At 52.9% G+C, this 25,721-nt stretch overlaps 9 protein-coding genes across 9 annotated transcripts, besides 1 other annotated feature; 8 read left to right on the top strand and 1 right to left on the bottom strand.

Moving 5' to 3' along the window:
• Positions 1-354: 354 nt before the first annotated feature.
• On the top strand, positions 355-999 carry PODANS_7_3710 (uncharacterized protein; the record flags this gene model as incomplete). Its single annotated transcript, XM_001907608.1, has 1 exon — positions 355-999. The coding sequence occupies one exon, from the start codon at positions 355-357 to the stop codon at positions 997-999; it is 645 nt and encodes a 214-aa protein (XP_001907643.1).
• Positions 1,000-3,202: 2,203 nt separating this feature from the next.
• Positions 3,203-5,079, bottom strand: PODANS_7_3720 (uncharacterized protein; the record flags this gene model as incomplete). The annotated part of the gene is made up of 3 exons (XM_001907607.1): positions 3,203-4,204; positions 4,263-4,914; positions 4,970-5,079. 3 exons carry the CDS (start codon positions 5,077-5,079, stop codon positions 3,203-3,205), a joined length of 1,764 nt encoding a protein of 587 aa, XP_001907642.1.
• A 231-nt stretch (positions 5,080-5,310) lies between these two features.
• Positions 5,311-5,392, bottom strand: a tRNA (tRNA-Ser).
• A 268-nt stretch (positions 5,393-5,660) lies between these two features.
• Positions 5,661-7,589, top strand: PODANS_7_3730 (uncharacterized protein; the record flags this gene model as incomplete). Its single annotated transcript, XM_001907606.1, has 1 exon — positions 5,661-7,589. One exon carries the CDS (start codon positions 5,661-5,663, stop codon positions 7,587-7,589), a length of 1,929 nt encoding a protein of 642 aa, XP_001907641.1.
• Positions 7,590-8,502: 913 nt separating this feature from the next.
• Positions 8,503-9,111, top strand: PODANS_7_3740 (uncharacterized protein; the record flags this gene model as incomplete). Its single annotated transcript, XM_001907605.1, has 1 exon — positions 8,503-9,111. One exon carries the CDS (start codon positions 8,503-8,505, stop codon positions 9,109-9,111), a length of 609 nt encoding a protein of 202 aa, XP_001907640.1.
• Positions 9,112-13,369: 4,258 nt separating this feature from the next.
• On the top strand, positions 13,370-14,536 carry PODANS_7_3750 (uncharacterized protein; the record flags this gene model as incomplete). Its single annotated transcript, XM_001907604.1, has 3 exons — positions 13,370-13,629; positions 13,694-13,910; positions 13,973-14,536. The coding sequence occupies 3 exons, from the start codon at positions 13,370-13,372 to the stop codon at positions 14,534-14,536; spliced, it is 1,041 nt and encodes a 346-aa protein (XP_001907639.1).
• A 2,500-nt stretch (positions 14,537-17,036) lies between these two features.
• Positions 17,037-18,835, top strand: PODANS_7_3760 (uncharacterized protein; the record flags this gene model as incomplete). The annotated part of the gene is made up of 4 exons (XM_001907603.1): positions 17,037-17,208; positions 17,275-17,639; positions 17,699-18,155; positions 18,207-18,835. 4 exons carry the CDS (start codon positions 17,037-17,039, stop codon positions 18,833-18,835), a joined length of 1,623 nt encoding a protein of 540 aa, XP_001907638.1.
• Positions 18,836-19,920: 1,085 nt separating this feature from the next.
• PODANS_7_3770 (uncharacterized protein) lies at positions 19,921-20,824 on the top strand (the record flags this gene model as incomplete). The annotated part of the gene is made up of 4 exons (XM_001907602.1): positions 19,921-20,037; positions 20,093-20,186; positions 20,247-20,672; positions 20,742-20,824. The coding sequence occupies 4 exons, from the start codon at positions 19,921-19,923 to the stop codon at positions 20,822-20,824; spliced, it is 720 nt and encodes a 239-aa protein (XP_001907637.1).
• Positions 20,825-21,270: 446 nt separating this feature from the next.
• On the top strand, positions 21,271-22,173 carry PODANS_7_3780 (uncharacterized protein; the record flags this gene model as incomplete). Its single annotated transcript, XM_001907601.1, has 1 exon — positions 21,271-22,173. The coding sequence occupies one exon, from the start codon at positions 21,271-21,273 to the stop codon at positions 22,171-22,173; it is 903 nt and encodes a 300-aa protein (XP_001907636.1).
• Positions 22,174-23,889: 1,716 nt separating this feature from the next.
• Positions 23,890-25,718, top strand: PODANS_7_3790 (uncharacterized protein; the record flags this gene model as incomplete). Its single annotated transcript, XM_001907600.1, has 2 exons — positions 23,890-24,117; positions 24,177-25,718. Coding segments are annotated over 2 exons (1,770 nt in total), but the record flags the coding sequence as incomplete, so codon positions are not given.
• Positions 25,719-25,721: the final 3 nt, after the last annotated feature.

Here is a 25,721-nt window from a genome sequence, read left to right as displayed (position 1 = left end):
ACTTGGGTCGGAGTATTTCGGTGCATTTGTACATTCGGTGACTTTCCTGTTTCGGCCACATCCCTCTAATCCTGCCCTTGGCGATCCGCACCACCACCACAGGCTCGCCTTGTAGCTGCAGTGTAACCCTTCTTTTCAACGCCCTACTCTGATCTCCTCAGCCGCACTGTTGTCCTACAGTATCTTTCATCTTTTTTCCCTTTCATCCCCTGCTGGATAAACCAAGTTAATCACTCTAAATCGAACAACACTATCTTGACAACCCTTCTCTGGTCAAACCGCCTGGTTTGTTTGTTTGTTTCCATCTCAGGCTGAAAGAACAAAAACAAGAAACCACTCAAAGCAAAAAAAATCATGAAACCCAAAATCCTCTTCCTCCACGGCTCAGGCACAAACCCCCTCATCTTCCGGATCCAATCCCGCAATCTTTTGTCCCTGTTATCTCCCCATTTCGAGCCCGTCTTCCTCCCCGGCTTCCACGAGTGCGCTCCCGGTCCGGGGGTCTTGCCTTTCTTTGAGGGGGCAGAGCCCTACCTCAAGTGGCTCGATGATTCCTCCCCCTCAGAAGAAGAAGTCTGCTGGGCAGAGCTAGATAGATTGGTAGCCGAGGTTGAGAAGAAAGGGCCGTTTTTGGGGGTGGTGGGGTTTAGCCAGGGGGCTAAGGCGGGGATGGAGTTGGTTAGGGAGTTGGAGAGACGGGGGAGGGAGATGAGGTTTTGGGTTGGGGTTTGTGGGACTGTTCCTTTTCAGGGTGGGGGGGATGAGGTGAGGGAGGGGGGTTGGAAGGAGAGTTTGGGGTTGGGGAGGGCGGAGAGGACGGAGAGTTTTCATTTGATTGGGGGGGAGGATCCTTGGAGGGGGGAGAGCGAGCGGTTGGTTGGGTTCTTTGGGGAGACGGGGAGACGAGTGAGGAGGTTTGAGGGGGGCCATCAGATGCCGCTGGATAAGGGGGTGAATAGGGAGGTGGTGGAGTGGATTTTGGGGGTCTGTCGGATGTAAATAAGTAGGCAAGGGGCATGGTCTGTTGTTGCCGGCGTGTATCTTTGCGTGGTGTGTGGTATGCTGTTGGCGGTGTTCTGACAATTGACTCTGATGGAGTGTGTTTGTTCAAGCGGGGGTTGATCCGTTCCCAGTCTGGCCCTTCTTGGTCCTGTTCTTGGGATGGGACTTGGCCCATGTGTTGTGTCGCCCTCGACACCGCAGGCACCGCACACCCACAAAACCAGACTTAAGTGGCTGTCGGCATCTGGTACAACATCCCTGGTCCTTGAGCCTGCTCCGGGCGTCCTTCTCTTTCTGCCTGCAGTTGTTGCAAGAGTTGACGCCTTTCTGGAAAGACGAAATGGGGTGCGTTGAGCTGCACCGGTGGCACTTTCTGAGCTCCTCGGCGGGCTCATTCTCCTCGCCATCATCTGAACCTTCGTCCACCCCAGACTCACTCTCCTTGTCATCGTCCGAGTCTTCGTCCATCTCACACCCAGGCTCAACCTGATTTGCCTGTGACAGTGTTAGCTCTGCATTTGACTTGTGCAGTATCTCAACATAAAACTTACAAAAACTGGCGTTTCCGAACGATCATCCTCCTCCTCCTCGCGCTCGGATGGGCTCGAGCAAACGGACATTTCGTCCGAGCTCTCCCCAACCTCATCCGCCTCCGCGCGCTGGTCTTGTCGTTCGCTCGCGAAATCTTCATCGCGAGCAGCCAAAGGCTCTTGCGCCGGAGCGCCCTCGATCTCCTCGTCTCCTCGCGGAACCCAATCTCCCAGTCCCACGTCCTAATGCTCATATTAGTCATGAAACTTTGAATCAACTTGTAGATGTTCAACATTTGAAAATAAAAAGCCAGACTACCACAAGATAAAATATGTAGAATAGTGGCCCCCTTCTCACCACACTACCTACAAAAATACCTCCTTTGGACGCTCAGGAATCAACTGGACAGTACCTACCATCAATATATTGGCATCAAGACCCCAAGTCCCCCTCGTCAGGCACGTTGGATGTGCCGTCATTGTTCTCTCGTTCGGGTCGGGATTACACGCAATGCAATATGAGCCCATCCAGGCCTTTTTCCAGTCTTCTTTGGGCATCCTTTCTGGTGGATATCGACCGATATTGTCGATATCTGTGAGTCTTTTCGTCGGAGGAGGTCGGCTTCTTGGGTGATGGTTCTGTCGGGGGGCGAGGCTATTGAGACGGCGGGGGGTTCCAAGGAATTGGGAGATCCTGCGATCAAAGAGCACAGAAAATTAGGATGATATGAGATCTGAAGTGAGTCGCGCGTGGGAGGGTTCTTTGGTAGGTCGCAGGTTGAATTTTTGGAATCAAGGAAGTGAAAGATCAGACGGTGGGGCGCAAGCTGACTTTTCATGGACCCTTCAGATGCTCCTTCTTGCCCGTTACGGGATTTTTACGGGGTTAAAGACGGGGGTAGTGTACGGGGATTTTATCTTGAACTTGACGTGTTGCTCCTCTGCTGTCCTCGTCTCCTCTGATTGACAATCCCTTTTGATGCTTCTTTCTTGGGTCCTGGCAGAAGGACTATAGCTCATTGTCGATAGTCGAGTATGTAGAGCGCACACTTGCATGGCTGCTTCCTTACACGATATACAGCTGAGACATTTAGAGGTTTGAAGCTTCCATCACAATGACATTTTGACTTGACAGACGTTCATGTGATACAGGGAACCCATTTATGAACCTGGAAGGATGGCATGGGTGCATGATAATGAGAGTTGAACTTAACAATGCCAAGCCTAGGTATACAATGATGTAAGGTAGTTCGACTCTTTCACTTCGGGAGCTATTCAGCCCCTTAGTTGTACCATGGGTAGGTATGTTTGTTCATATCTCTCTGTCTTCCGTCCTCACTTTGATCAATATGGCTTACCTACATACATTGTGCCATGCGCCTTATCTCACGAAGTGTAAAAGAGCAAAGACAGTTTACCTTTCCGCTGAAGAGAGAAAAGCATCCAATCATCTCAGAGGGCCATCAAACACCCCCAGACCGCCCTTGAATCGCATCTTGGCGTCATGATTGATGATTTATACAAGTGTAAACAAACCCCCTGAAAAGTGGGTCAATCCCCAGTCCTCAGTGTCAACAGGCATCCTGGACAAAAGGTACGTGGCTGCAATCCTTAAAGGATCACTTCCCTATACATACACGTCTACCAACTGCTCTACCTTCTCCTCACGTCTATTTCCTAGCAACATACCTCACCTTCTCAATCAACTTCCTACACTCTGGATTATTCCACGCACCAAGCGCTATCACTGGGATCTCCAGCTTCGTCCAATCACCCCCAAACTCCACTAACCGCCTCCCCTTTTTATCCTCAGGTGCATACAACCCAACACGCATGTTCTCCTCTACCGACTGCAGCTTTCCCGAGTTAAGCGGGATAAAGTGTATAGACTTGACAAGCCTCCTCCACTCATCGTGATGTCCGGCTTCAAAGCGAGAACGCTCAAGCGTTTTTGTGTATGCTAACAACAGAAACCGAGAGGTTCGAGAGTGCCAGGCTTCGTTTTGGGGGCGGAGGAAAAAGAATCTCGAGTACCAGGCTGCGGTTTTGCTTTCTTTGACAAGAGACTCAAGGATGTTGGTGATGGCTGCTTCTGTTGGGAAGAGGTTGAGGGCGTAGTCGCTTAGCACGACTTCTAGGTCACTTCGGCGGTATTTTGAGGATAAGGACAGAGACGCGAGTGTCGGTGTGGTGTTGGGACTGGCGGCGAGATTGCCGCTCTGACGCCTTGTTATGCGAGAGCTTGGAAGCCGAGCAGAAGGCTCGGGGAATGTGAGGGGTCCGTTCAAGACCTCCGGGACTGAGGTTTCGTTCTCGGGATCGGGACCCTCAGCGAGAGCAAGGCGAAGGTCGCTCATGGCGTGGAGCTCCTGTCGGTCAGGGTCATCTTCGGTTTCGAGGACAGGGAGGACGGAAAGCCAACGAGGCAGTGTCGCGCAGACTCCACCGTCTCTGCAGATCCCATTCCCCTGCCGTGTATCATAACTTTTGAGAAGTTCCATGGACGGGAGGAACTGGATCCAGGTATATCGAAGCGAAGGAATCTCGGACAAGTCCTTGAAACATTTGGCCATGGCCCGGGTGTGGAAGTCGGTCATCTTATGGTCTTGGTGTATTCGTCGGTGGGGTTTTGTGTGGTCAGGTACACCCCATCTGTCTGCATGTATGAGAAACTACAGCATCCAAATGTCAGCCTTGCACCCCATAGTCGAGTGAAACCGCCGGACTCACCTTGAACGGACTGGGTTTCCTGTAAGCATAGGAGAAGCTGTCTTCATCCTTTGTCCACGGACCAACCCCATGCTGACAAACTGGAAAGGCCATAGCAAGGCAGTTACGGGCGCCGCTATCCAAGATAGATTTTTTTATCACATGAAACCGGGTTGTGTTTTCGGAAGTTTTTGGGCTTTCGGCGTGGCCCCCTTTGCCCTTGCGAGCATGACGGACGACCTGAGTGCAACTGCGTAGCTCGACACAATGACTCTCATCTTCTACAGGGCGCCAACTAGCCCTTCTCGACCACTGCTTTGTCTCCCCTCGTTCGCCAGTAAAGGCGTCGTTTTGCAGCGTGAGAGATCGAATGAAATAGAAAAACAGCAAGCCTCGAGGGTCCAGAGACCGCATTTGCCGCTGGATGTCATCATTTTGACGCTTGCGAGTCCATCGTAGTCTCTTTGAGAATGGGTATGTAGTTTTGCATGGCGGCACCCTAACGTTCCCCTGGTTGTCAATCATGCGGACACGAATGCCATTTTCATCAACCTCGATAAAGACACTGACGTGGAAGTCACTATCGATGCCCTTGACGTTGACAGGAGCTCCTAAATCCAAGTCAAGCAAGAGTTGAGCAAGATCAACAGTCTTCTCATCGCGTTGGGTCTTCCTGCGGGAGTGTCAGCAAGCAGTTGTGGGACAAGGGGCCATAGGGGGTGACAAACATGGCGGCAAAATGTCGAGTATGAAGAATGCACAGGATCCCATCATGCAGGAGGTTCCAAGGGCTCGTTTTTATAAAATATATTCGTGAAATGGTACAACGTGATGCCATCCGCGTGTGGACGTAGCGAGAGCGTTTTGGGGGCGTTGTTGCCTGAGATTCTGGCGCTAAGGCGTTGTTGCCTGGCGGCCCCTGTAGGCTGGTAGGCACACAGCACACAAGCACCTGGACACAAGTTATCCACGATGACCGCCCGCTCTGGACCCAGATAATGCACAGAGATGCAAGCTGGAGCTGAAATCAGCTGATTGGAGTTGTCAATTCCCAGAATCACCAAAAAAACGACGCGAGCCGGATTTGAACCGACGCTTCCGAAGAAATGAGATTTCAAGTCTCACGCATTAGACCACTCTGCCATCGCGCCTTCTTTGTTATTATGGAAATTGTGGAAAGTTGTGGTGTGATGTGGCTAGCAGTCACTGGTTCTGTTGTCTCCATGTTGTGAAGCTACCCTGGATGCGCCAAGAGTTGCCCCTCTATTTTTGTGCTGTTTGCTGCCCCTCCATTCACCCCCATCAATCCGACGTCCATCCATCCAGCACGAGCTCAAAATAATAACCCAAGCAGCATCGCCAAGGCATATCAGCATCTCACTACAAATTCGACTGACAGGAATCGGAAATACCTGTGAAATGGCTACAGGTAAAACGACAGCAGAACAATTGTCGCCATCAGAGCCCAATGACTCATCTACAAGTCTCCCGATTCGGACCAAACCAAACGCCAAAATAGCAGAAATGGAACCAGGTCCAGAGCTAGACAGCTACATCGAGTCCCTCCTGGCACAATGGAGAACCTGCATAGACGAGCTTAGCACCCTCGCCAATGCTTCCAAAGACGCATCTCGGCCCATCTACGGACTCTATCCTCTCCTCAAAGTCCAGCAGCGCGCATTGTATAAGGTGGTTCAAAAGCGAAACACAAAATCTGACAATGGCAACAACATTTCCGCCGCCCAGTACATGGGTATAAGGTCTTGCTGCTGGGATGACCGGTGGTCTCTGGTCAAAAAGTGTCATGGGCTGGTGGCCATCAACAAAGACTTCCCGAGGAGTCCTCGCATCGCGGTGCCGACTGGTAGCGGGTGGTTGGCTTACAAGGACCAGCCCTTTCAAGAAAAGGTTGTCACTGTTGATGCCGTCGTGGATAATGGAAAGACATGGATAAAGTTTCTGTCCATTTCCGCTAGGACACTGGAGTATCAAGTCATGGCAGAAGGTTGGGAAAGCGATGCTGATTCTGAGGACGAAAGGGATGAGGCTGGTGACGACGAAGGAAACGGGTTAGGCCATACCGAATTCGTCAATGCAGTCTCCAAGGTCATCTTGGCTGCGAGGTGGAATCACTGCCGTCACCTTCATCTGATCTTGCCTGGCCTCCAGGAAGGACAATCAGCTGTTGTCGACAGGGTGCTGGATCACATTAAAAACAAGGTTGGCGGAACCGATGTCAAGGTCGATCTGAGCTGCGCAGGAAGTCCGTTCCTTGTCAACGACCCTCCTCCTCTTGAAACGGCCATCCAGACTCTGATTCATGAGCGTGACCTGGTCGTCTCTCCAGACGACTGCAATACAATCACCGAGACCGTCAACCTGGACCCTAGCGCACTCGTGGCTCTCGTCACAGATCTTCATCATGGCCCCATCCCGCTGCAGCCTCTTGTGCAGCAAGAAATCATCACTCGCTCTGTTGCCGACCACGAAACCGATAATAATGAGCTGGTGTCTCGTCAAGACATCCTAGCCACAGTGCTGCATCCTGCCTTGCGGGGCAAGAAATTGGTGTGCACCGAGTTCGCCGCAAAATACTTTCGCAAGCTCATCAGCGCCATCTCAACCCACTCGGAAGAGACCCGCGCATCCTTCATCATCCCGCCTTCGGCCGACCCTACCAGTCCACCACCTTCGGCAGACGAACTGCGCCAATCCCTCCAGAAATGGTCCACCGTCCCAGTTCCCGGTGACCTCCAACTCCCGGTTCAAGTCGTCCCAGACATCACCCATGACGAGGTCCCTTCTCTTATCTCTTCCGGCCGCCTCCCTCCCATGGCTCTCGGCGTATCCAGCGACCTTTCCTTGCTGAACCGCTCTGTTTACCTATACGGCTGGGCCAACGATGTCACCACTGTCACCGGCCACCGCGGCATCGAGCGTCAAGTCCAGCTCTCGATCGCGTCCCATTGGACTCATGACCCAGACGCGTCACGCAAAGGAAAGTATCCGGACCAGAGACCGCCAGACATCTGGCATCGGCATCTAGGCGGGTACCTCATCCACCGAGACAAGCCAAAGGACTGGAGGGACATGCTGCCGGATGGTGGGGATGTGCCGGAAGAGGTGGTGAGATGGACGTTTCCTTGGACCACATGGGGGAGAGGGATCAGTACGTACGGGCTGCCGGATACAAAGACTTGGGAGGGGGTTGGTCATGAGGACAAGAAGTCGTTTGGGAGGAAGATGACGGGGCGAGATGGGACGAGGGAGAGGAATGGGAATGGGAAGCTGAAGGTGCCTGAAGGAGAGGTGGAGGAGGGTGAAGAGAGGGAAGAGGAACAGTCGTGATGACAGCATATAACTTGGATCGACCACACGCAAATAAATGATCACCATCCACGCCGTTCAACATTTTTCTTCCCGCGACGATCATGTTTGTTAATCCGCGATCTTGGGTCTGCCACGATCGAAATCGGACGGACGAGGCCAATGCCCCTGACTAACGCGATCGGGGGCCCCGACCCGGGGGGGTTTACCCGCCGTGAGAGGTGGGTCCAGGGGCTCGGGCGGTGTTCTGGAACCATTTTCTTGGCAAATATTGACATGGCGATAGCGCCCGCAATGTCGGGCTTGGCGCAGGTGTCAACCGCAACGTGGGAGCTGTCGCTGGGCGCGCACTGCCTGTCCGTGCCAGATTGCGTTCTGCTGGGCTGGTATCGGTGAGACGGTGGTGTCGACCTGTGTGAGATTGCGAGAGCTGATAACATTTTGTTTGCCGAGATGGCAGCGGCGTGTCGGTATCACCCCGAAATCCAATTTCCAAGGTTGCCGCCGCTTGGGTTTCGCGTGACGAACGCTAGGTACAGAGTCTCTACTTCGTAACCTCCCGACCGAGATTAGCCATTTGGCCGATACGTGATATGGTAATTTTGACAGCCGGCCGGTGGTGAAGAAAGTGCTTGATGAAAGTGTTGGGGTCAAAAGAAGGGAAGGCCTGAGAGCGGGCCCCAGCAGCAATGACAAACTGAAAAGGTGATGTTAGATTGAGGCTCCACGCAAAGCCCCCCCTTTTTTCCCTTTTTAGCAGAAAGAAACTCTTCATCTTCTCCTTCATTCCTCCATTCTCACTCGCTCTCTCCTCCATCTTCTTCATTCCTTCATTCCCTTCTTTTCCTTTTCCCTTTTTCCACCGCTCTCACACTCGCCTTCGAGTTGAACTTTCCTCCCTCACAGTCTTTACCTCCCCACATCATCACCAAAAATGGCCGAAGAACAACAGAAGCTCGAGCTCAAGCTCGACGGTGTCGCTGTCCCTCCTGCTGCCACCGCCGCTCCCGCCAATGAGGAGCCTAAGCCCGCTGCTGCTGCCACGGAGGAGACCACCACCGCCCCCACTGCTGACGCTGCCGTCGCCGTCAACACACCTGAGGAGGCCGCCGCCACCGAGGAGACCAAGGCCGACGACAAGAAGAAGGCCAAGAAGGAGAAGAAGGCCAAGAAATCTGACAACGACGAGGAAAACTCCAGCTCGTCATCCTCTTCCTCATCCTCTGCTTCGTCCACCAAAGACAAGAAGAAGAACCCCCTCAAGAAGGTCGCCGCCATCTTCAAGTCCCTGTTTGGGTGCCTCAGCAGTGTCAAGACGGCCGATAAGAAGGTCGACACCGAGGGAAGCGACGTTGAGGGTGAGGAGGGCGCGGCCGACAAGAAGGACAAGAAGAAGAAGGCGAAGAAGACCAAGCTGGAGGCTGTGCCGGAGGGGGAGGAGACGGCGACCAAGAAGGATGACGGGGAGAAGGACGGTGTGAAGAAGGAGGATGAGGAAGTGGTGAAGGGGGCGACGACTACTGTCATCACGGCCCAGGCTTAGGTGCCGAATGGGGGATAAAGGAGAGGGGCGGTGATCGAAACTGGTGGGTGGGTTGTCTTGGTCTCGATGCTGATCGAGCTCCCGCTGACTTGGCTTGGGGCATAGGTGCTTTCTTTGTTATTTGGCTTTTGGTGTTGATGATACCCGAGTCGTGTGTGGAGTAGGTAGTCGGTGAGGGCAAGCGATGAAGGAGAGAAGTCGTGTCAGGCTATCGATGTTCTAGCCGGTCCTCGTGCTCCATAGGGTCTGGAAAAAGCAGAGGCTGGCAAAATGTTTTACTAGGATATTTTTTGTAATCTTAACGCGCCTTTGAATGGTACCAATGTCGACAAGAACTGTGAAGTATCCAATCAGCCAAGTGTGAGAATTGAGTGTCCTTTGCAAGATGCTCTCGAATGTGTGTATATGCACGTAGTCACAAGAGTTTCACTATAAGGAAAAATTATCTATTAATACATAAATAAAATACATACCCTAGGTATTATCAAGTAAAGCAGATAAATAAGCTTGTAATATAGAGATGTAGGAGGTAGTTGACACAAAAACACCAGGGTAGAACATACCTCTGCCACACCATGAGGTTATTTTGGTATCATCTTGAAACTATTTTAATGATAATTTCCTGTGTACCTTAACTAGGAGTGACACAAAAGGAAACAAAAACAAACACAGAAAAATGAAGGAGAACAAGGACTTGATGCTTCACCCCAGGATTTGAACCTGGAATATTCGAGGTAAGTGGGAAGCTGGGGGGGGCAACTCCCTAACGCTGGCTTCCACTCGTACACACTAGATAGCATGTAAAAGCAGCGCAGACTCCAAGTTTCAAACTCTCGAACGAACAAGGAAGCACTAGCGCGGGCGCCTGCATGTGCTCCCACTTACCACTGTACCATGAGAAGGGCTCTCCAATTTGTTGGATGTTGGAGCGGGCATTCCAGCTATCTAGGTCTATGGTCCTGCTCCCAGCTGCCCTGGCAGTGCCAATTCGCCAGCCTTTCCACCGAGGTCACAGTTGAATGCATGCCCGAGAGGTACCATTACTAAGTTAAAGTAAACCAACCACCTGTAAAGGGTTCTAATCAGCTGAAACATGTGTTTTGGTGCTGGTGTTTGGCCCAACCACGCTCCTGCCAACACGACTTACCTGACTGCGACTTGTTAAAATGCACAGTGACTTCCATCCCAGCAGGCCTTTTCAGATTTCAAATTTCGTGGGCTTCAAAATTGAGGACAGTGCCCTAGTGCGGTCAGTGCTGCTGAACAATCTGCCAGTGGGAGCTCGCAGTCGATACAGTCTGGCACTTTTTCTAACCCCCCCCCAACACCTACCTCTGCGACCACCACGAGACTGGAAATCGGCCTCGGCACCCATTTTCGATTAGAAAAGGCTACCTCAACTTTCCACCACTTCCAGGTTATGCATCTCGTAAGTACAACCTTCCATCTTTACCCTCGAACCGATCTGAGTTAACTCTTGACTTGCTCGTCAGCACCATGTCCGCCCCGTCCGAGACACTTCTCAGCGAGTTGGCAGCCAAGCTGCCCGGACTTCTGTTCGAACCCGACCGACCATTGACTCTTCCACGTCATGAAGATCCAAGCATTGTAGACAGGATGTCCAATGGGACTTACCGCTCTCAGCTCATTGCCAGAAGAATCTTCTATCACACTTTCCACAATTGTGCCTGGGGGCTTCTCGCAGCCTGCCATTACCACCGCGATCTTATGGCTGGGGGACTGAGAAGAATGTCGCCGGACCTTTGGAAGGCTGTCAGAGACGGCACCTCATGGGCACAAGGACTGGATGTCGCTATTGTCCGCAGCCTAGCGTTGCAAAATTGCCCAAGCCTCCTGGTGCGGGTTTCAGCACCGTCGTAAAAACGATGGCAACGTACAATCAGCCTGTTGCGCTCTTTCTGTCATGGTTCTGCGGTTTGTGCGTGACATAGCACAATACGAGAACGATACCGAACTGGCCCCCAATTCCTACTTCGGCGAGGAGCGTGGACCGGCATATCGGATAGATGAGCGACTAAGCCGCGCTCGGAACGGGAGGCCAGCCACTATTGCAGTTCATCCCATCACCACATACAGCAGATCCACGAGAATCACCGGCTCGCGGGTCCTGCATGGCAAGCTAACAGCTATGTACAACAAAACCGCCATGCACGGTCTCACAAGTGATGACCCGGATTGGATTACCTGTATTCAATTGACGGAGTCTGGCCCGGAAGTCGGGAAGTCGCACCCGTCTTCATTATCTTTGAGGGAGGCCTTTTCAAGACGCCTGTCTTGCGGTTTCGCCCCGGGGACGGTTCGCATTGAATCAGTTATAGTCTTCAAGGGTGTTGTCGCTGGGGACGTTCCTCACCATCAGTGATAGTCGCGAGACGAGAAGCCGGTACGTACCAACCTTATCTTTTTGTTCCCATAATGAGATGTTTGCGGATGGGATAAGAGCTAACAGTTCGAAGTTTCCTGTTTCATCACCACCCACCATAGTTACAGTGCCACCCAATAGCCCTCCGGTTCTGAAGCTCCACGTTCCCAGTCCAGGAAACAGGGGTTAAATGTGGACGACTAGTATATGGGCGGGGAAGTTGTAACAGATAATCGATAAGAATACATTCTTTACTTCAACCCTATTATTTATTCTTTTCCTCGTATCTTAATCTAAGTTTGGACAAGAGGTGGTGGCTTGGCGCGATGCTGTTCGTGGAGCGTTGGCCCAGCAACCACCAGGGGTATATCCCCCCAACGTTCGACAAAGAGAAGGCTGTATAGAAAGCAAACAAATGTCACGAACATGAGATGGACAATAGCCACAACAGCAAGCGGCTGTAATGCTCTTTGTAGTCTCATCCAAAACCAGATTAAAGAAATGCCGCTCTCTGCTTTGAGGCTGGGGCAAGACAGCAAAAGAGCAGGGTGGGTAGCTGCACAACAAGAGTGTATACATGCCAGAAGATCAGATGACTGAACCTGTGACCCGGAGCTAAAGTCGGATATAGCTACCTACCTACCTATCCGTACTAGCTTTTCCTTCACTTCGCGGGAGAACTCCCTGTAACCATTCTTCCTGTTCAACTCAGCCTCAACATCGAACCCAAAAACAACGACGGTATGCTTTGAAAGTAAATGGAGGTACCTTAACTACCATCCGCAAAGCCATCAGAACCGGATTTTAGAGGTATGGCCGCCATTGTTTATCTCTGTCATTCCCCAAGTTTACCTGCCTGGTATATTTCTCTTTGGTCCGAATTACGCAAGGTACCGCCCGCGTCTTGCAATCCTCGGCAAGCAACGTTCACGATGTATCTGCTTTTGAACCTTCCATCTTGGAGTTTGACTACAATCCTCTCGCCAACCTTGGCAAAGAAAGTGTCGGGAAACATGCTTCTCAGGCTCCCAGACACCTATCCCGGAGTCCCCTAAAAATGTATCGCCGGTAAGTCCGTCTCCACGGCCTATTGGCAGAGAGATACATGCAAATTCTTCAGCAATCTGAGCTCGGTGACCTCCCGCCCGCCCCCCACCCTGTTTCGTCCAAGCCGAGACAGAAACCAGGATAAACATCGCCGCCACAGTGGGAGCTTGTCCTCTGGAGCTTCCTTCAAGATTTTGCGGGCCCAACTTTGACATGACGCGCCTGCTTTTGCGGATGTGAGGGGATTTGGTGCACGGCCAGGGGAGGATGGAAGAGGCCCGAGATTCCAACAACACAGAATCTCAGCCAAGACTGCTGGTTGAATTGACAGAGCGCAAATGCCATGTTTGTGATGCACAAAAAAAAGTCCAATGTCGATGTGGTGGCTGGCTGGCCCGGTGGAGTGGGTGGGTCTCGGTTCCGACTGGCCGGATGATGGGACACTCCAGGTTCGGATCCCTGTCACGATCCAGACCGATCAAAATCCCAGGGGGTTTTCAGCTTGATCCCGGGGTGGCACATGCTGAGCGGCTGTCGGTGCATGACTGTTTACAGCCAGGACGTCAATAGTGCGGCTCAAATAGATCCATCAAATTTTAAGCCCCCCAATAGTGCATTTGAAACTGCATGAAAGAGAGCAGGCATTGATGCTTGATTAAAAAGTGGCAAAAAGTCCATCATGTTTTTGTTTTCTTGTCCTTTATCCTCCAGAGTTCCTCTCCGCGTCACTCATTTTTGGCCCTCTGTTTCGTAGTTCTTCTTGAACAATTACATTCGTTTTCAAACAACAACATCAACCTAACTACCTCGGGTAGTTGGACAGACGATATGAGGTCTTGGTTGCTCTTCACCAGCGCCGGCATCCTGGCCGGCGTGTCCAACGCGGCTTGTACCAACAAGTGCGGCTCCAACAAGTGCTTGGGTGCTATTGCTGCCGACCCTGCGTTCGGAGAGTCGTTCTGCTCTTCTTGGTTGGCCTTGGAACCCGCTACCACCACCGTCACCGAGGTCGAGACGGTCACATCGACTTTGCTCAATGTCGAGACGGCCTTAACGACACTCACTGTCACCACGGCAACATTTACAGTGTACGTGGTCTGCTTCCTCCAGTACATGAATACTTATCTTTTGCTCACACACATCCCCATGCAGGACTGGCAGCGAACGCTCGACCATCTACCAGAAGCGAGCTCCCACCATCACCGAAGCTGATCCAGCCTTGCCCGACCCGACAGATGTCATTGCCTCCCAGTGTTCGTCCAACGATGATCGCATCAGCAAGGCCTGCAGCTGCATTCTGTCAACCGCTACCGCGTCTACCGTGACCGTGTTTGAGACCGCTGTTTCTACTGCCGTTGTTGAGGCCGAGGTTCGTCGTGTTTCCGCCCCGTTGTTCTCTCTGGACGTCTGTTGACTTCCATGGTAATACAGAGCACCGTTGTTGAGACTGTCACGGACAATGTGGTGGCTACCGTCTCCGTCGCCGCCCCAGCCGTCACGATCCCCGCCAACATCATCGTCAACGGTGGGTTCGAGGACTACTTGAGGACCGGCAACATTCTCCCATGGACTGATACAAGGGATTCTACCGGCGGAAGGCTTGATGTCGTGAACGGCGTGAACCCGTGCATGTCGGGTGGCTCTTACTGTGCAGGCGGCCAAGTTGTCATCCGCCCCTACCCGCCTACCACCGGTTCCAAATACGTCGCCATACGCGAGACCTTCGTCGGACGCCCGTCAACCACTTATGCGTTCTCTTTCTTGTATCGCTGCCTCAACTATGACGCCGGCACCAGCATTGACATCCTGTACAAGGGCAGTGTCATCGGTAGCGTCAACCAATGTTACAACAGCGCTGCCTTTTACCGTCCCACCGGCATCACATTCACCACAGACGCCACGGGCCAGGGTGAGGTCGAGGTGCGCTTCCGCAACTCCGGCGCCACGCCGTATCTCTATTTCTACGCCGATGACTTCAAGGCCATTGCTGTGTAGACTGGGCAACGCATCAAGGATGGGTGGGGCGCAACAGCTGTTGGATGTTACCGTCCGGGGCATGGACAGTGGGATCTAGTATATATCGTCTGTTAATACTATATACATAATACATCTACTTCTTCCACACTGGGCGTCATGGCTCATGATCTGGACATGTTGGAATATATAAATGTATATCTGACGATCTGAACCAGAAGATCATGAAATACATGACGAATTCTCACAAGTCACGAAAATGGATGAAACTCGTAGGAAACCTGGAATTCATATCAACAAAGCCCTAAGAAAAACCAGCCAGAGAGCATGGAACCGGTGTCTGGGTCTTGCCAAAGTGGGATTCGCAATACAGTACCTTACCTCGACACAAACAACTATACTTCCGCCAAAAACGAACTATCACGAGTGACAGATTCTCAATGCCCAGATGCATAGATACAACATCCACGTTCTCAGACCCCTTTCCAATGTGTTGGTATGCCAGGGAGCCTCACCTCACAACAAGAATGATAAGAGCTGGGATAAGCTATTCAAGCTTGGACTGGGTCTTCTAGAAGCTCAGATAAGGTGGTCTGGGATAGAACCTAAGGTCATAAAAGCTCGGTCTGGATGCTATCAAGGCTCGGTAATATAATCAGTGCTATGGTGGGCTTGGGAGGTATTGCTCAATACCTGTATCTATCCTTCTTTAGGCACCTGTATCCCGCAGGCAAAGTACTGCATGAGTTATTTAAAATCAACTCTCTGGATTCCTAAACTCAACAGAAAAAGGCCGACGGCAGAGCAATCCACAGGAATGCGGGCGTAATTCATTGCTGGGAGAGGTCAAAGAAAGTATTTAATCCCATCGAGAGCCATAAATTTACGCAGCCGGTGTGCCAGCTGTTTACCAGCCTTATCCAAGGGAGGTCTCTAGCTTGAACTGCACCGAAATGCACCATTTGACTCTCGCCTCCCGCCAGCTTTCATACTGTGAGGCCCGCGCATTTAACCTTTCCCCACCAGCAGTTAAACACTCGACCTCAGCAAGTATATCAGGGAGTAGTCGTGGCCAACAATCAAAAGTGTACACTGGCACGACCAGGGTCATCAAGATCCGGGTCCCTCGTTGTAGCACAATCATCAGCATATGCCCCAATAGGTATGTTGGATAGCACGGTTTTGCTGGCGGAGTAACTGCTGGCACTTCACCATTCGAAACTATCGATATTGATGAGGTGAAGGAGTTTTACCTTTTGACACCCGAGGAGGACAAGGCGGCTCTGCTTCGGAGAGAATCCAAGCGCAGCTCTACAACCGTCTTTGTTGACCCTTTCATCAGATATGGGTTGATTACGGCCCAGGGGGATGAGGTTGACTACGCCGAGGTGAACATGCGGCTACACCGACGGTTGTCTGTTGCTGCTGCGCCGCAGCTGTAGCCATGAGAAGATTTTGAAGCAGAATTTTGGGCTTGGAGATGCCTTCGGTCTTGTATCAAGACGTAAAACAAGCTATTTGGAATGCTGTACTCCCCGTCTGTCGGTTGATGACGGCTGTGATTGTTGAGCTACCTTCCTTTCCGGGCCTAGCGTTACAAGTGGCTGTGTGGCTGGCCAGAATTTCGAACGCCCCCGCCCGTTTTTTTTTCTGGGCATTTGCTTGATTTTGGCCAAGCTTGCGCTATCAAAGCTTGTTTCGATTCGCCAAGCTGCGCCGCAACGATGTGATGTTCACTGCCGGGGGAGCGGAGGGATAGACTGAATTGGGAACCGACGACAAACCATCGTCACTGTAGGTTGCGATTCTACCGCCGGCCCAGGCCCTTGGCTCTGTTTGCTTGCTGACACAGCTACCCATTGACCGATCTAGAATGTAACACCCAGGTAACTCACGAGCAACACTGACGCCACAGAGACCCCTCCCCTCACGACAACGGCCCTCGGAATGACTTGATTCGGAATGATCTCGCCGGGGAGATACTGACCCCCATCTTATCACCGAGCCAGACCTCATGATGGTTGGGTCCCACCAAACCTGGCCGTTCCATGAAAGTAGGACACCAGCCAAAAACATGAGAAACATCCTCCCTGGTCCATCTTTTCCTTATCTGGTCTGGCGGTGCCTCTCCCCTTTGGCTGCCCTGCCCTTGTCAGGTCCAAGGCGCCCCCCTGACCTGATGTGCATGCTACTTCCACATCTGAGCCTTCTTTCCCTTTCGGCACACCGAGCCCTGCCCATTGACGACGGGTATTGGCGGGGGAGGCCATACACACATCCCAATCCACGTCCAAGTAGGTAGGTCGCACCAAGTCACAATCATCTGGCAAACCCGACAGAGAGAGGCGGGGAAGCAGCCAGTAGGAAAAATATATTACTTTTGAGATTCCGACCTCGTCAATCTATCTGCCTTTCTTATCACCCTCTCCGTCCTTTTGTCTTTTTTCCCCCTCCCCTCTCCCCGTCCCTTTGCGCAACCATCACGAGTAGGCGAAAAGGAACTCGCATCTGCCTCGCCAACATGGCCGCCTTTTTCAGAAAACGCGCCCTCGACGAGAAACACCCCGACTCCCCCCCTCCAGCAACCGCACCAGGCGCCCAAGATGTCAGCAGCAGCGAGGAAGCCGGCATGGTGGACGAGGGCGTGGAGGGCCCGGATGATTTGCATCGCGGGATGCGGCCTAGACAACTCAGTATGCCTCTCTTTCTCCTCCTGTGTTATCCTCCCAATTTTTTAGTGCTAACAAGTAATTCCCCAGACATGATGGCCATCGCAGGTGCAATTGGCACTGGTCTCATCATCGGCACTGGCACAGCACTAAAGTTTGGTCCCGGCTCCCTCCTCATCGGTTACGTCCTCATGGGCTTCGTCGTCTACGTCGTCATGGTCGCGCTCGGTGAAATGGGTGCTTGGCTGCCGCACAAAAAGTCGTTTTCTGGGTATGCGACGAGGTTTGTCGACCCGGCCATGGGGTTTGCGACGGGGTGGAATTACTTCTTTAAATACGTGATTGTGCTGCCGAATAATCTGACGGCGACGGGCATCATATTGCAGTATTGGGTCGAGGATCTGAATGTCAGTGTGTGGATTGTGGTGTTTGGGGTGGTGATTATACTGCTGAATGTGAGTGCTCGTCCTGGGACAGGAAGAGACATGAGAGAAAGACTGACACCGAGGCACAGCTGATCCACGTACGATTTTTTGGCGAAGCAGAATTTTGGATGTCGCTTGCTAAGGCGCTGGTAATCATTATGCTGATTCTGATGTGCTTCATTCTATCTTTGGGCGGCAGTCCCTCGGGGTTCAGATCAGGCTTTTGGTATTGGACCGACCCGGGGGCATTTGCTGAGTACAATGTGCGCTGGAAGGATGACTACTTCTACGTCCATGGCTCGACCGGCAGATTCTTGGGTGTCTGGGCTTGCATCGTGCAGGCAACCTTTGCGTATTTGGGCACTGAGCTGGTGGGTGTGGCCTTTGGCGAGACGCCTGACCCGAGAAAGAACGTGCCGAGGGCTGTGAACCAGACCTTGCTGAGAATCGTCTTCTTCTACGTCGCCGGTGTGCTGGTCCTCGGGATGGCCGTCCCGTACAACAGTCCCGAGTTGCTCAGGGCGACAAGGGAGAGGATTGGCGGATGTAAGTTGTGGCCCATATACGTGCTGAAATTGCCAAGCTGACCAGAAACAGTGGCCTCCCCTTTTACCGTTGCAGCTCAACGTGCCGGTGTGGCCAAGCTCGCCGATGCCGTCAACGGAATGCTGCTAGTCTTCACGATCAGTGCCGCCAACTCGGATATCTACCTCGCATCACGCACTGTTTGGGCCCTGGCCAAGGACAGACAAGCACCAGAGATTATGGAGCGCACCAACAAGCGTGGCGTACCCATTCCCGCAGTAGCCCTCTCCTCCATCTTTATTGCCCTCGGCTTCATGAACGCCACCAAGGATGCCGCGACAGTGTTTGGATACTTTGTCTCGCTCGTCACCGTCTTTGGCGCTCTGAACTGGGTCGCCGTGTTGGTTAGCTACATTTCCATGATCAGAGCCATGAAGGTGCAAGGCATCCCACGAGAGATCATGCCTTACCGCAACCCTCTCTTGCCATGGGGCTCCTACATTGCGCTCGGGGTTACCATCTTGGTTATTATCTTTAGCGGGTACTCGGCCTTCATCCCCCAGTTCCAGATCGACAAGTTTATGACGAGCTACATCGGCATTGTGGTGTATCTGGTGAACATTTTGGTATGGAAGTTGCTCAAGAAGACCAAGAGGGTGAGGCCGGAAGAAATGGATCTCTTGACTGGGAGGAGAGCGTAAGAGGACTGGGGTGAAAGGTGGGGAGGGGGACAGCTTGGGAGGTGATACCACATACTGCGATACATTTGCAATTCATGACTGCTTTTTTGGACAAAGACTGGCTCATTGACGTCCTCCTGCAAATTCAACCCAGAGAATGGCTCATTATTGAACCACAGGCTGACCAGGTTCAACAGGTCTTTTCTCGCGCGCAACATCATCTCTTCGTCTGTTTGCAATCGTCAGCCTCTTTCGGTCCTTTTTTCTTGCATAACTTACTAACCACTCCCCATTGACGGAGTTTTCGGGACTATGTTCCCCACGATCTGATCTCGACCCACCGGTTTTTTTTTTTTTGCTGACGACTCACCAAACAAGACGGCATCGCATAATCTGCCAAGCTGGGGTTTATTCGCGGACGGCACTGGTCCGGTACGCGGGACGGTAGAGAGCTGCATGGGGATGGATCTCGGTTGTCGCTTTTTTCGGTTGCGGCGCCGTCTTCCGCTTGTGCAAGTGTGTACGTGTGCGGGATAAATTACCCAAGAAGCGGGTATATCGTCATTCTTTTGTGTCTTGGTCGGCCGTTTTGAAGATCGGGTCCCAGATGGATCATGGAGGATGTAGTACCGAGAATGATCGGCGTTGCATTGCGGGTTGGGTGGACTTTTGTGGGGACGGGAATGGTTCAGATAAACAACGAACGGTTGTTGTCTGCTGCAAGGCATGAGGGAAACCAGGTTCATATTTCTTGTTGGCGGAGTGGTTGGCCGGCTGGTGCCGAGAATGATGTGGGCGGGAGGTATGGGCTGGATTGGCATAGGTGATGTTGATCAACAGTACTGGTAGACTTCCTATTGAGGAAGTTGGGCACGGGCGAGGCTTGGATGTTGAATCTGCGGCCCGTTGGAGCGGTAGATCTAATATCGAGGGTGATGCGAGTCGGTGAAATTGTGGGTGAGGTTGGCGGAGGGCCGACTGATGAGGATGGGTGTTGAGGAATCGAAAGGGATATAAAAGCTGCTATCGTCGTCTCTGTGCGAGGTTGAGCACGAGTAACTCAGCAGCCTCCCTCATCTAGACATCTCAACCGAGGAACCACCAACATGAAGTCTGTCTTTGTCGCCGCTGGCGTTCTCGCCCCCCTGGCTGCTGCCCACAGCATCTTCCAACAGGCTGGCAGTGGATCGATCGACTTCGGCACATCATGCACTCGCATGCCGGTATGAGCTTTTCCAATCCCCTAGCTGTGCCCCGGTGACTAACATCATCTATTAGCCCAACAACTCTCCCGTCACCAGCGTTGGCAGTTCTGATCTTGCCTGCAATGTCGGTGGTTCGCGCGGCGTTGCTGGCCTTTGCGAGGTGAGCGGTACGTTGATGTCTCTCATACCTTAGTGTTCCTGTTCCGAATGCTGATACTTCCATCCAGCCGGTGACTCCTTCTTCGTCGAGATGCACGCCCAGCCCAACGACCGCTCCTGCGCCAACGAGGCCATCGGCGGGAACCACTTCGGCCCCGTCATCGTCTACATGGCCAAGGTCAACGACGCCAAGACGGCCGATGGCGCCTCTGCCTCGTGGTTCAAGGTCGACGAGTTCGGCTACGACGCCGGCAGCAAGACCTGGGGCACCGACACCCTCAACAAGAACTGCGGCAAACGGACGTTCAAGATCCCCAGCAAGATCCCCGCTGGTGACTACCTCGTCAGAGCGGAGGCCATCGCTCTTCATACCGCCGGCTCGAGCGGTGGTGCGCAGTTCTACATGAGCTGCTACCAGGTTAGAGTTGCCAACAGCGGCAGCGGTCAGCTTCCTGCTGGTGTTAGGCTTCCGGGTGCTTACAGCGCTTCTGACCGTGAGTGAACTCTTCTCCTCTTGCGCTGTTTTCTCGCCTCATTCGTGCTGATGATTGATTGTGTTACAGCTGGTATTCTCATCAACATCTGGGGCGACTTTGGTACCTACAAGGTCCCCGGACCTGCCGTCATTGACCAGAGCTACTTCTAAGCTCCTTCCGTGAAAGGGGATACGGTGCAGACGGAATGAGGCAGGGGCCATGCTGGAAGCTCCGGTCTCCCTGCTGTTCGACTTTCGGTGGTGAATTTGCTCTTTCCTGTACATAGTTGATCGAGCTGTAAATACTCTAGAAAGCTCAAGGCTCTTTGTCGTTGTCAATAATTTGGCATGATGCCTCCTCGATTGCTGTCATTGTCATCGTCATTGTAAACCCTAACCCGTACCTGAATTGCGCTGAGATGGTGACGCAACTTGACCCACCTCTCATCCAAGTCGAGACTGCCATCTGAACTCATCAACTGAATCTGAACTGTTTCAGCCCCCAGAATCTGAAAATCTTGAGAAAGAGTGTCAATTAGCAGAAACAAAGTCAAAGACTTCTTCCAATTATCCATCATATTTACCAAGTATTCCGTTTGACTACCTTTCTTCATCTCATGCAGTTGCGGGGCATCATTCCTCGCCGCTCAGCCAGCCCCGCTTTGACTCGCCCTCTTATGGACTTGTTCATTCCCTCTCTCACCAACAACCTCATCCTCACCCCAAACAAGCACACCACCACCTTCACAGATCCTCACCATCATCATACCCACCACCACCGGCATTTGAACCTGCTTTTTCACCATCACTCTACCACGACCGCCCCTGCCAAACCCCGCCGCAACTCCTTCCCTCACATCCTCAAATCCAAAATGACGCAAACCCTCCACAAGAAGCAAGAACCAGCCATCACCTCGGTCACGGAACTTCCCACCTCAGAAGCCAGATGGGTGACTCTTCAAAAAATCGAGTACACCGACCAAACAGGCAAAGCACGCACATGGGAGGTCGCCTCCCGCAAGACTCGCTCCGCCAAGACAGGCGTCGACGCTGTAGCGATTGGCAACATCTTGCTTTCTCCCAACAAGGCCCCCTCCACACTGCTAGTGATCCAATACCGCCCCCCACTAGACGCTTACACTGTCGAGTGGCCTGCCGGTCTTATCGACGAGGATGAGACAGCCGAAGAGGCGGCAGTGAGGGAGTTCAAGGAGGAGACGGGGTACGAAGTGAGCAGGGTGCTGAGTGTCAGCCCGGTGCAGGCGGCTGATCCGGGCTTGTCGAATGCGAATATGCAGATGGCTATGGTAGAGGTGGAGGTGCCTGAACTGGAGGCGGGCTCGCTGCCGGAGCAGAGGTTGGAGGATGGGGAGCACATTGAGCGGGTGGTCGTCCCGCTGGCAGAGCTATATGAGAAGCTGGTGGAGTATAGCAAGAGGGAGAGGTTTATTGTGGCGGCCAAGTTGTTTCATTTTGCGGCGGGCATGGATTTTATGAAGACGCAAAAGTATGGGCTTTAATGAGGGACTGGCTTAGTTGAGCAGCAGCAGGCATGGAGTTGGCGGGCATCGGAGAAGACCTCCTACAAATGATAATACAACAAAGTCATGAATACCTTGCTGTGGTTCTCACAAGTGTGGTGTTTGGAATGGCCATTGCATGACAGGCGCCGACCCTAACCCTTTCCACATACTCAGAGGAACACAACACCACCATGTGATGGGGTGCCACAGCAGAAACAGGCACATGCAGGAACCGCGATACCCTCCTATAAAAGAAAACCAAGACTGAACACCGTCATGTGTCTGCCACTTGGCAGTCGCCAAGGATGCGTGATCGGATGACCAGTCATAAGTGGGCGGGACCGGAGACCACCCGCTCATCTTTCTGGCAGCGGCATTGCTGCGACACACAAAAAGCGATATTTGGCAAATGCGCAAACCGTTTCAAATGCAGTGGATGGCGCGCGGCGTTGGTCGATCCTGGGGCTGCAGAAAGGATCGCTCTGTCAGAGGCAAGACAGCGCAGCAGGCGCAAGCAAGCAAGCAGCGCGACACATTTAGCATAGGGCAGGGTGTATTTAAAGCAGAACAGGGGCGGGCAGTTGGCATGAGCTGGGGTAGAATCGGCAGTGTGAGTGTGAGCAACAAGTCTGGCTGACTGGCTGTGTTGAAGATCTAGTTGGGTGGGAGTGAATGTGGTTCGTCCTGCTAAAACAGCGGGAAACTAGGTAGGTAGCATGTTGAAGAAGATACGCGGATGGATGAAGAAGAATAGGGAGGGAGATAGATTGTGTGGTAGAGACAATGAATTTGAAGAAGATGAGTCCAAGAGGTAGGATAGATGAAAGAGAAATGTCTCCAAGAGCAAGACCAACGTCATGACATCAAAGTACATAAAGTGCTCTGTTGATGTTGACGAGGTTGAAAGTGGGTTTGTTGACTCTAAAAGAAGCTCAGGTTGGGTGGAGCAAATGGTGCACGGTTGCCATGGTGCCATTAGCGCATGCAGAGCAGAGGGAGAAGAGGAAGAGCCCACAGGTGCCAAGGAAAACACCCAGCCCCGGGACCAGGACTGGGAGAACGAGGAAGCATCCAACCTTCCCTCCCGCCCGCCGCCAACTCGACAACCGACGACATCGCAATCGCCAACCGAGACGACTTACGACGGAATCAGGTAGGTAAGTAGGTCGCGAAGTGCGATCACTCGATCAAGTCCACCGCCGGACTCTTCGACGCCCTTTCCGACTGTCCAAGACGCCCTTTTCCTGCCCGCGCGACCGTCGGGTAAGCTGCCTCTCGCTCTCTCTCTCTCTCTGCGTTCTGTCTCTCTCTCGCCTGTCACTCATCCCCCCGCGACCGCCTTCTCCTCCTCCGCCTCCACCTCCCGCAGATTACAACCTCAGTTGTTGACGTCGTCGCTCAACACCAGGAAAATACCCCCCCATCGCGGGAACTCACAGTCGGCCATGACCTGCCGCATTTTCGCATAACGCCTCGAGCCTTCCCGCTGCATTTTACGATAACGATCCACGACTTTCATATCTGCTTTCAGTTTCTGTTTTCGCTGCCAACTGTCCGACGTTCTTTCCGACCGCCTTTTCCCTAGAGTTAATTTATTCCCACAATCATCACATGCGAGATTCGTCCCTTTTGCGCATCACAGCCACTACATCTCGCAGTATCGCATAGCAAAAATTACGAAAAAACAGCAACCAACAAATAATTACAACAAAAATGTCGGAGTCACCATCATCCCCTCCAAGCGCCGAGGCCAACCCCCAGGATGCGCTCGCGTGGTACAAGTCGCAATACGAGCTGCTCGAGCAGGAACTATCGGAATTCCAAGCCTCAAGCAAAGAGCTAGAAGCCGAGCTCGAAAAGGACCTGGATGCTGCCGACAAGCGGGAAAGGGCTCTGCAGAAAAAGGCCGAGAGCCTGAGCTATGAGGTGGAGGAATGGAAGGTACTGATATCTCCTTATGAGCGCACTCGAGTGACGGTTTGGCTGACACGTCCTACCAGCGAAAATACAAGGAATCCAAATCCGAGGCAAATGCGGCGCAAAGCATTCTCGAGAAAGAGATCACCACCCTTCGCGAAACAAACCGGACCTTGCAGCTCAGACTACGGGACATCGAGGTAGCAAATGACGACTTTGAGCGACAGGCGCGCAACACCACGTCATCACTGGAGGATCTCGAGTCCAAGTACAATGTCGCCATCGAACGGGCTGTCTTGCTGGAGGAGGAGATCAAGATTGGGGAACAGGAAAGGGAACAGCTTCGGGTAGAGACTCAGCGGTTGAGGGAGGAGTTGTCGGATCTAAAGATCGAGGCCGAAATCTTGCAGCACAAGATCAAGAAGCAGGATGCCCGCCATTTATCGACACTCTCCACTGACCTCTCGCTCCCCGGCTCCCCGCCATTTGGCAGCTCACCTCACTCGACCGCAAGCTCACCAATGATCACCACCCCACCCGACACCAAGTCGCTATCCACCGCGGACACCTTGTCCGAACTTCAAGACCCACCATCACCCTCCATCTCGGAGATCTCTCAACTGTCCCGGTCACGACTCAGCGTCACAAAAGGTCCTACGTCCCAAAGGAAATCCCGATTGCCTTCTGCCGACAGCAGCATGGCATCTAAACCAAGGTCCGTTGGCGGTGCGTCTAGCTCTTCAACCCGGGGCAATCGTGTGGCGACTGCTTCCGCCGCATTGCGCACGCCTGCCCAGAGAAACTCGACTACCAGCAAGCCACCACCAAGCACGAGGGCGCATAAGATTCCGCCGTCCAATTCACTCACCCATATCCGGACGCTCACAGCACAAATGCAGCGTCTGGAAGCTCGTGTGCAGTCTGCCCGGTCCAAGCTCCCTGCAGGTTCGACGAGCACCCCACCACGGGGTTCACCAAGAACAGTTCCCACGGTACCATCTTCGGTCACAATACGCAGTAGGAAGCGTAACGCCGGTTCCACAGCATCGTCGACGATCAGCAACGGCGACGACAAACCAACGCCATCCAATTTCCGCAGCAGCCTTTCGAGTTCAACGGCGAATAAGCACGTCCCCCGACTTAGCACGTCGGGCGTCTCCCGATTGTCCTTTGGTCCGCTGCCCAACCGTAACCCTAACCACCAAGCCGATGCATCCGATATCCCACGGCCCAGCAGTCGAGCTAGCGTCTCGAGCTACGCACGGCCGGTTAGCAGACAGGAATTGCACGGCGGTGGTCCCTCGAGCGCCGCCATGCCACCTCCTAGGCCGATGAGCAGGGCCAGTCTCACGGGGTCCAGAACACCACTAAGTAGGCCGAGGAGTAGTCTGGGCATGCACAGTGGGAGGGAGTCGCATCATGGTCACAATCCAAGTCACAGCGTTAGTTACAGCACGCTGGAACTGGATGAGGGAGACACTGGGGAGTTCCGGACGCCTAGCAGACGGGGAACCTTTAGCAGGATGGACGAGGGTGGGTTCAGTGCCATTCCGGGACCAAGCGGGATTCCAGCACCGAGGAGGCAGAGCGGAGGATCGGGAAGCATCGGGCTGCGGAGGACTAGTAGT

The sequence above is a fragment of the Podospora anserina genome, chromosome 7 (genome assembly GCF_000226545.1).
Source record: "Podospora anserina S mat+ genomic DNA chromosome 7, supercontig 1".
Classification (NCBI taxonomy): Eukaryota; Fungi; Ascomycota; class Sordariomycetes; order Sordariales; family Podosporaceae; genus Podospora; species Podospora anserina.
This window is presented reverse-complemented; position numbering and strand designations above follow the sequence as displayed.